Source organism: Heterodontus francisci, chromosome 9 (genome assembly GCF_036365525.1).
Source record: "Heterodontus francisci isolate sHetFra1 chromosome 9, sHetFra1.hap1, whole genome shotgun sequence".
Lineage (NCBI taxonomy): Eukaryota > Metazoa > Chordata > Chondrichthyes > Heterodontiformes > Heterodontidae > Heterodontus > Heterodontus francisci.
The window spans coordinates 76,512,268-76,525,445 of NC_090379.1; the positions used below are offsets into that span (position 1 = coordinate 76,512,268).

The 13,178-nt window shown below is 41.1% G+C and overlaps 1 protein-coding gene across 1 annotated transcript in view; it reads right to left on the reverse strand.

Annotated features, from left to right (window-relative positions):
* Nucleotides 1–7,042: 7,042 nt before the first annotated feature.
* The window catches only part of coch (coagulation factor C homolog, cochlin (Limulus polyphemus)), a 46,472-nt gene continuing 40,336 nt past the window's right edge, over nt 7,043–13,178 (reverse strand). The window contains exons 9-12 of the mRNA XM_068038160.1: nt 11,778–12,004; nt 10,046–10,559; nt 8,862–9,025; nt 7,043–7,102 (exon numbers count right to left, since the gene is read on the reverse strand). Of these exons, the coding sequence (XP_067894261.1) occupies nt 7,043–7,102; nt 8,862–9,025; nt 10,046–10,559; nt 11,778–12,004 (965 nt within the window). The remainder of the gene's footprint in view (nt 7,103–8,861; nt 9,026–10,045; nt 10,560–11,777; nt 12,005–13,178) is intronic.

Sequence of the window (13,178 nt, forward strand, 5' to 3'; positions counted from 1 at the left end):
CCAAACCCACGACCTCTACCACCTAGAAGGACAAGGACAGCTGGTGCAAGTTCCCTTCAAAGCCCCACCCCATCCTGACTTGGAACTATATCGCTGTTCCTTCACTCGCTGGGTCAAAATCCTGCAACTCCCTCCCTAACAGCACTAAGTATTCCTACACCCCAAGGACTGCAGCAGTTCAAGAAGGAAGCTCACCACCACCTTCTCGAGGGCAATAAGGATGGGCAGCAAATGCTGACCTAGCCAGCGATGCCCACATCCCATGAATGAATAAAAAAAGTTTAAAAATCACACTACGAAAAGCTTGGTCATTAAGGATCAACTTAAAAGGAGAGAGAGGTCGCAAGATGGAGAAGGTTAGGGAAGGAATTCCAGAGCTTAGGGCCTAGGCAGCTGAAGGCACAATGGTGAAGCAATGAAAATCTGGGATGTTAAGAGGCCAAAATTGGAGGAGTGTAGAAATCTCTGAGGATTGTAGGTCTTGAAGAGATTACAGTAATAGAGAAGACATGGAGGGATTTGAAAACAGTGATGAAAATTTTAAAATCGAGGCATTACTGGACCAGGAGACAATGTTGGTCAGCAAGCATAGGGATGATGGGTGAATGGTACTTAGTGCAAGATACGATACGGGCAGAAGAGTTTTGGATGAGCTCAAGTTTTTGGAAGGTGCAAGGTGGGGGTCAGCCAGGAACCCATTGGAGTAGATGAGTCTAGAATTTACAATGGCATTGATGAGGGTTTCAATAGCAGATGAGCTGAGCCAGGAGCAGAGATGGGTGATGTTATGGAGGTGTAATTAGGCAGCCTTGGTGATGGAGAGGAAATCAGTTTGGAGCTCAGTTCTGTGTCAAATAGGATGCCAAAGTTGCAAAAGTCTGCTTTAGCTTCAGACAGTGACCAGCGAGAGGGCTGGAGTCAGTGCCAAGGACCAAAGATAATGGCTTTGATCTTCCCATTATTTCATTGGAGGAAATTTCTGTTCATTCAATACAGGACAGGCAACCTAGGGAGCTACATACGAACCGACATAGAGAGCTACACACCGACAGAGAAACCTATCCACCACTGAAATGGATTTGCAGAGCAAACCTTCAGGGAATCATAACTAACTGGCGATTTGCTCACTGCTGTCACAGAAGGAGACCCACTTTAAAAAAAATGACTGCTGTCACATTTGTGGGCTTGCTTTTGAGGAGTGCTTTATGTTTGGTGAAGTTCTACACCTGTGCAATGACAGTTGGTTAATTAGATATTTTAAAAACTTTATTGTAACATTTTGGGTACTGAGTTTACCGAGTATAAGAATTTTATGATCCATTTGACAACAAGGCATCTGGCATAAGGTATATAGCCCTCTGTTTACAACCAGGTGTGGCTCTTCTAATCTCGGCCATGCAAGTTGTTTTAGGAAAGTAGTTGCTAACTGCAATTTCTAAAACTCCTCACTGTAGTCCATGGAACCTTGCTGTGCACAAAACAGTTGTCACTTTATCTCACAGCACTGCACCAGATAATCAACTCTATGCGAAGTGCTTTGGGACATTCGAAAGACACAAGAAGATGCTGAGCAGATAAAATTCTTTTTTGTCTTTAGGGATTGTCAACGACAGTGCAAATGACAGGGGATTAATGGCCTTTTCTTATTACATATTCTCTCATGCAGCCAAGAATCTTATAAGGAAGGCACTGACTGGCCAGCTGAGTCCAAAAGCTATAGAATTACTTTGGTACATTAAACTGAGGGAGATGAAAAATGTTGTGGTTACTAACTGCAATTTTAAAACTACAATTTTTTAAAAGCCCCATTGCATTCAACAAAATTGTGAGATATATGTGTCTTCCATTTACTTTTCAGCACCATCTTAAAGCCAATGTTTTTACAAAGGAACAGCTTTATGTAGCTTTTTCCAGGCCAGAAATTTTGATTCTGTTGAAGTCTTTGATGAAAAAATAACTAGAAATCCTGTATTTAAAAAGTGCCGTTGCAATAAAGATACTACTTTGACCGCAAATATTTTGTCGGCCTCTGCTGTGGTACATGCGGAGACATGTGGGCTGCAAGGAAAACTGGAACATTGTTTTTAAGCTCAATTGCGTTTATTGCATTAAATTAAACTTTACAATATGAGAGCATCGTCCACATGGGGTGCATTTAGTTTTCGGTGCCACTGAAAATTATTTTAAACCTAATTCCATTTATTGCATTGTTAAATTTTGAGTTATGTATGTTTCACTGCAATTTATAATAATATGCAATTTTTGTCTGCCCACACTCTTCTGATTGGTCAGTGGGTTGATTTGGTGAGCGGAGCCTGGTAGGCAGAGGACTGGAATGCATGATGTGCGGCTGCCAACCGTTAGTGGTGGGGTTGAGGGGATGTTGGAGAAAAAGAACAGCAGAAGACACAAGGAGACCAACAACAAAATTACCCTAAAACATGATGCTGGAACTCTGAAATGAGAACAGAAAGTGCTGGAAATACTCAACACGTCTGGCAGTAACTGTGTAGAGTGAAACAGTGTTAACGTTTCGGTCTGTGACCTTTCATCAGAACTGGATGAAGCATCACAGAGCTGAAACATTGAGCCAAATTTTACCAGCCATCTGGAAAATTCTGCCGTGAGAGGCCCGCCTCGACCTCCAACGTCAAGAAGGCCCCGCCGCATTTTACCGACGGCAGCAAGGCCTCAGTGAGGTGGGAAGGGAGGATTTGTGGAGAAAAAGAACAGTAGAAGGTGCGGGGAGCACAACAGCAAAGTTACCCTGGCTGGAGGGATTGGGGAGGACATTTGACGGTGGTGTTGGCAGCGGCAGGGTGTGGGGATTGGTGAGGGAAAAAAAGTGAAAGGTAAGGAGCGCCCAACAACAAAGTTACCCTGGCTGGAGGGGTTAGGGGATGGGGGTGGGTACAGCATAGGAGGGCACAAGCAGCTGCCTATGGTTGGCAGTGGTGGGATGGGAGGGGAGAGTTAGAGAAAAAGAACAGCGGAAGAAAAGGGGAGACCAACAACAAAGTTACCCTGGTTGCGGTGGGGGAATGGCAGGGTGTGCGGGAGCTGGCTTTGGGGTGTGTGGGCAGCATAGGAGGTAAGGAATGGGGATGGCATTGGGAGAAAGGAATGGGATGAGTATGGCATAAGGGGGATGGGGGTTTAAACAAGTACTGTTGCAATAAAGATACAAATTTTACCACAAATGTCTTGTGGGTCTCTGCTTGTATTTAGTTATTATTTACTTTTATTTTCCTGATGACTTCTCACGTTCTTTCCATCTCTCTAAATCTTAGTACAGGGTGACTAGTCAAGTAAGGATAGGCATAAAATGAAATAAATGGTAGCCTTTGATATTTAGTATAGCACTTCAAGAGCTGATCCACAAATTTGAACTGGATTGGGTCACATTAGAGATCAATGCAGATCAAGTGTCAGCTTGGCTCATTAGTAGCATTCGTACCTCTGATTCAGATTGTTGTAAGTTGAAGCTCCACCTCAGGGACTTGAGCTTTATATTGTATCAGAGGTGCCATCTCTTGAATAAGGTAGATAACATCTACCCTGTTCAGGTGGGCACAGAAGAACTGACAGTATTAATTGAAGCAGGAGCGTTGTCCCAATGTGTGTGCAAATTGGTTAACATGTTTGTCTCTGTTGTTATGGCCAGGTGAGGAGGGGGTCACAGGCTCCACTCTTGCCCTTCCTCTTATTTGACCACAACAGGACTTATTCCTTTTTAAAGAGATGTGCTTGCCACCTCAGTGAGTGTTTTACCTTTTACCTTTAATGTGATGAAAGAACCAATCAAACAGGTTTTCTTGAGTTTAAACAAGAAAGAGATGAGTTTATTCTACTCAAAAATCTAAACCCGATCTAAAAAAAAAATTCTTATACATTCACGCACGCATTCACACAAGAATAACGCACCCACAGATTAAAGAGCGAAAAGTAGGTTTTGTGGTTGGATTAGAGTCCAGAATAACTAAAAATTCAATGCACAGTCTGTGAGGTTGGATGATTTGGGGGTCTACTGGCTGAAGTTGTATTCTTGGCTGGTCAAAGTGCACTTTGTGGCTGGCCTGCTTGGCTCAGGATTTTCTTGGAGCAAACTTGTAGGTTTCTCTCTTCCCCTGGTCTCGATCTGTAGCAATCTGTAGGCTTGGAGAGTCCACTGTTGCAAATGGTTTTCAAACTTGTGGTGTTATCTAGAGAGAGAGGCACACAGCCTTTCTGCTGCTGCACAGTCTTGAGTTACTGGCTTGATTCTTTGTTCAAGGAAACTCTCAGCTTTCACAGAGATGGACAGACAGTCACATGACTGCCTCAGGGTACTCTCTGGAACCTTCTAATCAGATTAGAGGTCCAGAATTGCCCCTCCCTCCAAACCCAAGGATGCCAATATTTACACTTGGAGGGGTTTGCTCTTTCAAAGTCAAGGTGTTAGGATCGCCTTGAATGCCGTGCTGATGAAGCAATATTGGGTAATTCAATCACTTAGAACAAGCAATTGTACTGGGTCCATATTCCTTAGACCTCTGTCTCTTCTTTGGAGGCCTTGGAATGTGTAGAGGTGTTTCAGATGCAAATTGTGGTGGCCATCTTGGCTGCCAGTTTTTTAAAAGTTAACCTGGGTTTTTTCTATTAAAAGTTTAATGTAAGTTTCTAACCGATGAATTAATATTCCTTATTTGGCATATCGCTTTTCTTGACACTGTAAATACTGGCTCCACTTCAAAACAAAGTACTGCAAAATGGTTTATGATGAATCCTGCATGTTCATGTTATGGCAAATGTAGGTTTGAGGTTATTGTGTATGTATGGTATTTTATCATCACCTCATTCCATGACAATATGAAAGGCACAATTCAGCATAACGGCGCCTCATCAGACCCCTTTCCTATCCTGAGTGGCGTGATAAAGGGCTGTGTTCTCGCACCTACGCTGTTTGGGATCTTCTCCCTGCTGCTCTGACATGCGTTCATGTCTTCAGAAGAAGGAATTTTCCTCCACACAAGATCAGGGGGCAGGTTGTTCAACCTTGCTCGTCTAAGAGCGAAGACCAAAGTACGGAAAGTCCTCATCAGGGAACTCCTCTTTGCTGATGATGCTGCATTAACATCTCACACTGAAGAGTGTCTGCAGAGACTCATTGACAGGATTGCAGCTGCCTGCAACGAATTTGGCCTAACCATCAACCTCAAGAAAGCTAACATCATGGAACAGGACGTTAGAAATGCTCCATCCATCAATATCGGCGACCACGCTCAGGAAGTGGTTCAAGGGTTCACCTACCTAGGCTCAACTATCACCAGTAACCTGTCTCTCGATGCAGAAATCAACAAGCGCATGGGAAAGGCTTCCACTGCTATGTCCATACTGGCCAAGAGAGCGTGGGAAAATGGCGCACTGACACGGAACGCAAAAGTCCGAGTGTATCAAGCCTGTGTCCTCAGTACCTTGCTCTACGGCAGCGAGGCCTGGACAATGTATGTCAGCCAAGAGCGACGTCTCAATTCATTCCATCTTCGCTGCCTCTGGAGAATCCTTGGCATCAGGTGGCAGGACCGTATCTCCAACACAGAAGACCTCGAGGCGGCCAACTTCCCAGCACATACACCCTACTGAGCCAGCGGCGCTTGAGATGGCTTGGCCATGTGAGCCGCATGGAAGTTGGCAGGATCCCCAAGGACACATTGTTCAGCGAGCTCGTCACTGGTATCAGACCCACCGGCCGTCCATGTCTCTGCTTTAAAGACATCTGCAAATGCAACATGAAGTCCTGTGACATTGATCACAAGTCATGGGAGTCAGTTGCCAGCGAATCGCTAGAGCTGGCGGGCAGCCATAAAGGCGGGGCTAAAGTGTGGCGAGTCGAAGAGACTTAGCAGTTGGCAGGAAAAAAGACAGAAGCGCAAGGAGAGAGCCAACTGTGTAACAGCCCCAACAACCAATTTTATCTGCAGCACCTGTGGAAGAGCCTGTCACTCTAGAATTGGCCTTTATAGCCACTCCAGGCGCTGCTTCACAAACCACTGACCACCTCCAGGCGCTTACCCATTGTCTCTCAAAACAAGGAGGCCAAAGAAGAGATGGTATTTTATACCTGTATGAACAAATTTTATGCTGTACTACTAACACCACCACCATGCAGGGCTAAAGCTTTTTTCAGCTAATTGTGCTTATAGTTTAATAGTTATTATACGGAGTAGCAGGAGTTCCTGGAATAAGGGATCTACCATTGTGAAATTGTCATACAAGACCAAAAATGAAACCACCTCTCCATTTCATATGGATCAGATTATCAAATAAATTGGTTCCAAGTTATTTTTAATCAATAGAAAACTTGCCTATGTGAAGGAAGGTGGCAGCTACCTGATTATTTGACTGACATGATGCTTGTGTTATAATTCAACGGCCATTGGAAACATTCTTTTTGAAGGCTGTGCCAATAACAGTACTACTCAATTAAAATACCTGGCACTGCTCTCGAAACTATTGTCATTTGCCCCCACCACCACCAATCCAGAAACTTGGTATAAATACCATCCACTCCAACGACCCAATTTCACCTGCACTGAACTGCTTCACTAAGGCCTTCCATCATGGCATGCTTTGAAAGCACAATTTTTTTTTTGTAATTTGGCTACTTTTATTTATGCATTTCAAAGGAATGAATGAATGAACCTGCTAGACTTGCACAAAACTGTTATCTGTGGCCTCCTTTGTTGCAAGCAGTCTTGACCAATATCACTTGATATAAAAAGAGAAATTGATCACGATCTGAAACACTGACTGTTTCTTCCTCCACAGATGACAGACCTTTTTTTCCCAGCATTTTCTGTTTTAATTTCAGGTTTTCAGCATCCACCATATTTTGCTGTTGAATATCACTTGATTCTTTCCTGGTACCTGGACAAGTATTGTGGCAATTTTAACAACCATCAACAGAGTGATTATAGTTACTGGGACACCTTTTCAAGTTAGGAGCCTGCATATCTCTCACCACTGTTAATACTTCTAATTAGCCTCGGTCAAATACAAACTTTCATTTGGTTTCAACTTTTTCTGATCGCTGAATGTCCTTGTTCTGAGTGCAGAGCATCTGCTACAATAGCAAAGTATGGTATTAGGCAAATGGCTGAGAAATGTGTTCCTGTCAGATAGCACCAAGTAGAAATTGGCTTGGATTTGACCATTGGTGTCTGTTCTACCTTGATTTCCTGGACTGATTGTACAAAGACACATAGATGATATATCTTTCCCTCTCCAATTTTCTTCGATCCTCTCTTGAAGAGGTGTTCTTGCAGGTACAGTTGCATGGGCACAGCCAACCATCCTGTACTTTGCTAAGTGGTGATTTTTAATTTCAGAATGTTAACAGCGATCAAAGGCCATTTAACTACAAAGGCAACACAAATGAGCTCAATTCCATTCTTACCCATCAACTGCACATGCACACTTTCCAGCAAAAATCATAGATTGTAACCAAGGATGGGAATCCTGGCTCATTTTTTTGCTCCCTGTTCCAGGAACACTAAGATATTTGTTAAGATCGGTGAGCTCAGTGTACACTTGGAATGGAAACTTCTGCTCTCTATAGCCTGATACTATATACTTTATGCTCCGAATATTTCTGCACTCAAAAGTCAGTAAACAAGCTGCTGTACCTCAGAATTCACTTCACTACAACCTGGCAGCAGGAGAGGTTTTAAGTACCAGGAAATAGTCAGTTAAACTGCATGGGATTACCATCCCTTCCCCAAATAATTGATATTCTTAATTCACTAGCAAGAATCAATAATTACTTTGATAAATCCAAGCTAAAAATGCAGAATGGAAGTAACCCATACTGGTGCAATTTTCCTGTTTATGGTAATTTGGCATAATTTGAGAATAAAAAAAGTGAAAAATTGTACCTTTAAATCTACCAAATGTATTTTATTTGTGACCATATTTAGAAATTAATTCAGTTAGATTATTGTGAATCATTTGTTGCGTGTGCAGTTTGTAATTAAACAGTACGGTTAAAATAGAATACATAGGAACAGTAGGAAGTTTCAGTGTTAAGAAATATAATAAACCATGCCACCTTAAATTTCTTTTGGAAGACATTTTGTTTTACACAGTAAAAATCGAGCATGTTCTGAAAATGTAAAACAGTGCCCAGTTTCAGGGAGACTTTCAGTGCTAGGGATTGGTTTCATTTTCAGGGCAATGGTTTTTCTTTAGCACTTGAATTTTTACTGTTCAAGTTTATTTTCATATCCATGAAAACCAACATTTTCAGAAAGTTACTAAATTATCTAGGACTGGATCCATAGTAAACATAAATACCCACTTGCTTACTCAATCAAATTTAATAACAGACTGGTATTTATTTCAAACTGTAAGGTATTTGCATTTTAGCTGACACAGCATTCAGACAATAAGGACATGTTTAACACATTTCAAACCAGTCATTTTACAGCTAAAGCCTTCTACAGAGGTTACTTGTCACTGAAATCGAATGACCAACACAGTGTCTTTGATTTTCAAACACTTACTGAACCAGCAACATCACTTTTTCCTCAGACATGTAATACATTGACTCTTACACAATACAATCTCCGTTTTTTAAGGCATCTTCTTACATACTGTCATGTAAACTAAGCCTTCCCATTCTTGATTTCATTTTGGATAATTTGTAAAATAGGAGAAATAGCACATGCAGTACCAATGTTAATATTGAGGCCTAGATTTCTATAAAATATTGCACTAGCATGTTTGTTAGTATTGTCATCAGAGGTCTAATATGATGTTGGCAAGAGGCAGTTCATTCCCTTTGAATATCAAGGCACATGGTAGCTGCTGGATTAGTTTGCTACTGCCAAATAATCTTTGCAAATGCCCTTAAGGATGTCAGGCACAAGCTTGTTGACCATCGGGAAATCTCTCACAAAGAAAGTATGCGAATCTTTGGGTTCTGAAGCCATTGCTTTGAGTTCATCTTGCATTGCCCATGAAATTCCAACTGAATATATTATTGTACCTAAAACAAAATATAGGAAATCATAAACTCGTAAGACAAACATTTTGGTGTTGGAAACCAACCCAGTAGTATTACATTAGGTTCTGTGCATAAACTCCTAGGAGGATAATTCTGATGTCCATGTTGGTGCCAGTTTCAATATTTCAATTCTAACATGGAACCTAAAGAAAATCTGCTTTACTGTAGACACTATTAGTGAGTGATTGGTTAATATATATCATTTTGAAGTATAGCTTCTGAAAACCATTCTTCTCAGCAAGATTTATTTCATTGAAACATTAAGCAATGACCAAGGCTACTGACAATCATCACAATACAAATAGAATTCTTTAGGACACTATATAAATACAAGTTTTCCTTTTATCATGCTTTCTTTCAGTACAAGAACCTGATCACTAGAAATGCTAATAAGTCTAATTTATTCAACACTAAATCGTTAAAGACTCATTTTGGAGCTGTATATTTCTCATGTTTTGGATAGCTGTTATATATAGTCTATATTCCAGCTGACTGCATCATTATTGCAAATTTGTGGTATGTCTTAAAATATGCTGTGTCTTCTGTAAAATCTACTGTAGAGGTGCCCCAGAGCAGTGATTTTATCACTAATTGTTCAACCTAAATATTTTACAATATTTGGGAGTGCAAAATAGTATTCGTATGTATGACTGTGGTCACAATTGCATTCACCAGAATTTCCCAAATTTATCCTTGCAATCAGACACATGAACAGAAGTCACTTCTAGTAACAAGGGACAAAAACTTGCAGATAATTAAACCCAAGCAGCTCCTCCTACTGACTGGTTACAAACTCTGGGAATGGATTGGCTGCTCTGTCCCTCAGCTGAGGGATGACATGGTGTAAATGGGCACAGAGTGTGAACTTTAAAGTTTGTAACACTTTGAACATAAGATAGCCTGATATTTATATTTACTTATTGTAAAATTTGCACTATATATTTCCACATTCTAACTATATTTGCTGTGATATGTTTTTATCCATCCAGATAGATTAGTTACCTGATTGATGTGCCACAGTCGCTGGAGCCTTAACATCATCATAAGATTGGCCATCAGTAATGACAATCAGCACGTTCAAGTTGCTGTTCTTCAGTTTTCCAAACAGATTCTTTGTGGCATAAGTAATTGCTTCCCCTGTGGCCGTGCCACCACTCCAGTAACGGATGTTACTGATGGCATTTAGCACTGCATCCTTTGTTAAATAGTCACCAAGATCAAATTCAGTTCTCTGATCATATGTAAACTGGGCAGCACCAACTCTTGCACCAATCTGATGAATGTCAAACTGCTTCACAATTTCAGAGATGAAATTCAGAACCGTGCGAAAATTAATATCCCCAACGCTGCTGGATCCATCGATGAGGAAGCCGAGGTTTACTGAATTGTAACATGTTCTACTGCATGCCATCTGGCTGTAGGAGCACAACCTTTGTGCTAAAGGTTTTATAAATTTGTACATCCCAAACCAGTTTGGGATAGTATAGGAAAACAATCCATTGTTTTTGCAAACAATCTGGGAATGTAGAAAAACAATCAGAAAGCAAATATTGAGCATTACATCAGTAACAATAAGAAATTTCTGCCACATTTGCTGTGAATATTGAAGACAATCATTGTTGAATTATTAATGGTACTATTATATTGCATACACAATACCAGTAACTGGAGTTCGCAAACGTCCAAATGGTGATCAAGTTTATAAAGTTACTAAAGAAACCAGTGTTGGTTCTTGCTAACAATGAAATGCTTAGAAATGAAGTATAAAATATTACCAGATGACTGAACCTCTTAAAGTTTGCTTCTTATTTTTTTTTTATTTCCAAAATATACTTTATTCATAAAAATCTGTAAAAATTACATTGCCAAACAGTTTCAAACAGCACCAAAAAATACAAACATTGCCAGGGAGATCAGTTTCCTTCAATACAATCATGAGTTGCCTCACAACCCTTCCATTTCATTTGTCATGCCATTAACATTTTTACATTTTACAGCAAATGAAAATTTTTCCGATACAGTTCGAGGGGTTTCCCATGGATCCAGCCCCTCAGTTCTTATTAGTTGCAATGATGCTGAAGCAGTGTAAGATTACAACCCTAAGATGCACTCACACTACAGACCAGAGCTCAGCCCAGCAACTTCACTCTCAAATTGTTCTGCACATTTTGTAACAATGTGAAACATCAACCTTAAAAATGGGTAATGTATCTGGCTTATAATACGATGTCAGCTAAAAGTAAAGTGGAGCAGTTGTAATACAGAAAGGCTGAATCTATAACAATTTATGCAAATTAGGAACTGACTGTATCCAGCCCATTTGAATTTGATAATCTTGGAGTGCATATCAGTGAATCTGGATTATTTATTCTCAAATGCTTAAAATTTAGCAAATTTCTTCATTCTTAACATCTGAGAAATCTTTAAGAAATATTTCAAATTAGATTTCACAAATTCTGTAACTAGTAGTGTTTAAAAGATTATAATAACCAAAGTATTACAGGATAATGAGGGCAAAAAGCAAAACCATTTCACAGCTTATAGGCAACATATGCACAAGGAACAAAGTGCTGAGGAGAGCTGTCAAAATGTCAGCAGTTGTAATGGATTGGAAATGATCAAAATCTTTAATGTTCTCATTTACCACTATAAATACAGAGCACAATTAATTGTATTATTTAACTTTTCATTGAAAGGTTATAGTCAATTATAATAGTTTGTGCAATGGCCTTACCTTTTCCATGTAATTGGGGTCTAGGACCATCTTTTGCTCTTCTGGAAGGGCTTTTGCAACTGAGACAATAAAAACATTCATGCCAGATTCTCTGGCCAGATTTGAAGCTCTTTCAATTTCATCTGAGGGCCATCCATCCATCAGAACAACTATGACTTTTGGATACCCAGTCCGTGTACCCTTATCAGGAGTGAAAAAGCTTTCTGTTGTGTGGATTAGTGCTTTACCTGGTGTATAAAATTAAGAATAAACTTGGGAGAATGTTTACAGAAACTCAGAGCAATTTAATTTTGAAATGGTCAGGGTGGCTTCCATGACAAGGCATTATTAATCAGTGCTGGAAGTCTTTTGAAATTTATTCCCACATCATCGAGTCTTATAGGACCATGCGGAGATTAGAAGAAGGTCGGCATGAGGGAAAGAGTAACCTCTGCTCCTGTCCTCCTTGGCATCTGCTAGGAGATATGAGGCAACATCCAGGCAGATCCATCCCATCGTCCCCCAACCCCTCCACCCCCGCGTCAAACAGCACCGCTCGATTTGAGAACTGAGTATTGTGTTAGAATTTAACTTGTGACTGACCCATTTCATACCAGCATTTGTGTTGGGCTCCATAAACTGTGCCAATACATTGCCCTTAAATATTCTTGTTGCTTGGCAAATAGAATTCTTTTAATTTAACCTACAAGAAATATTATTGGCTGTGTTTGCTGATAACACAACCAGTATGTGGCGCAGCACTAGCACATGCGCAACTGCTGCCTAATCCACTGAAACAACACAGTCTGTGACAACCCAGGCGGCTGCCAGTAATAAAGATGGTGCTGCTCAGTTAGTCACAAAAAACAAATTAAACCCAAACCCCCTCAATGGCTGTGATCACCACCTCCATGCTACCTCGTACAGTATCCCGCATTCCTGCCATCGCGCTTCTCTTTGCTGCTCCCTCCTGTACCTGTCTGCTTGCTGCTCGCTCCCCGCCTTGCAGCTGCCTTCCCTCAGCCACTCGCTCCCGCCCTCACTGCTTCTGCCCTCGCTGCTTCCCCACCTCAGCCACTTGCTCCAGGCACAAAAACAAGAAATGCTGGAATCACTCAGCAGGTCTGGCAGCATCTGTGGAAAGAGAAGCAGAGTTAACGTTTCGGGTCAGTGACCCTTCTTCGGAACCGAAGTTCCGAAGAAGGGTCACTGACCCGAAACGTTAACTCTGCTTCTCTTTCCACAGATGCTGCCAGACCTGCTGAGTGATTCCAGCATTTCTTGTTTTTGTTTCAGATTTCCAGCATCCGCAGTATTTTGCTTTTATTTCACTTGCTCCAGGCCTTGCTGCTTCTCCTCTGTTGGCCACTCGCTCCTGCGTTGTCCTGTTGCCACTCACTCCCCACCTTGCCACTTTGGCGG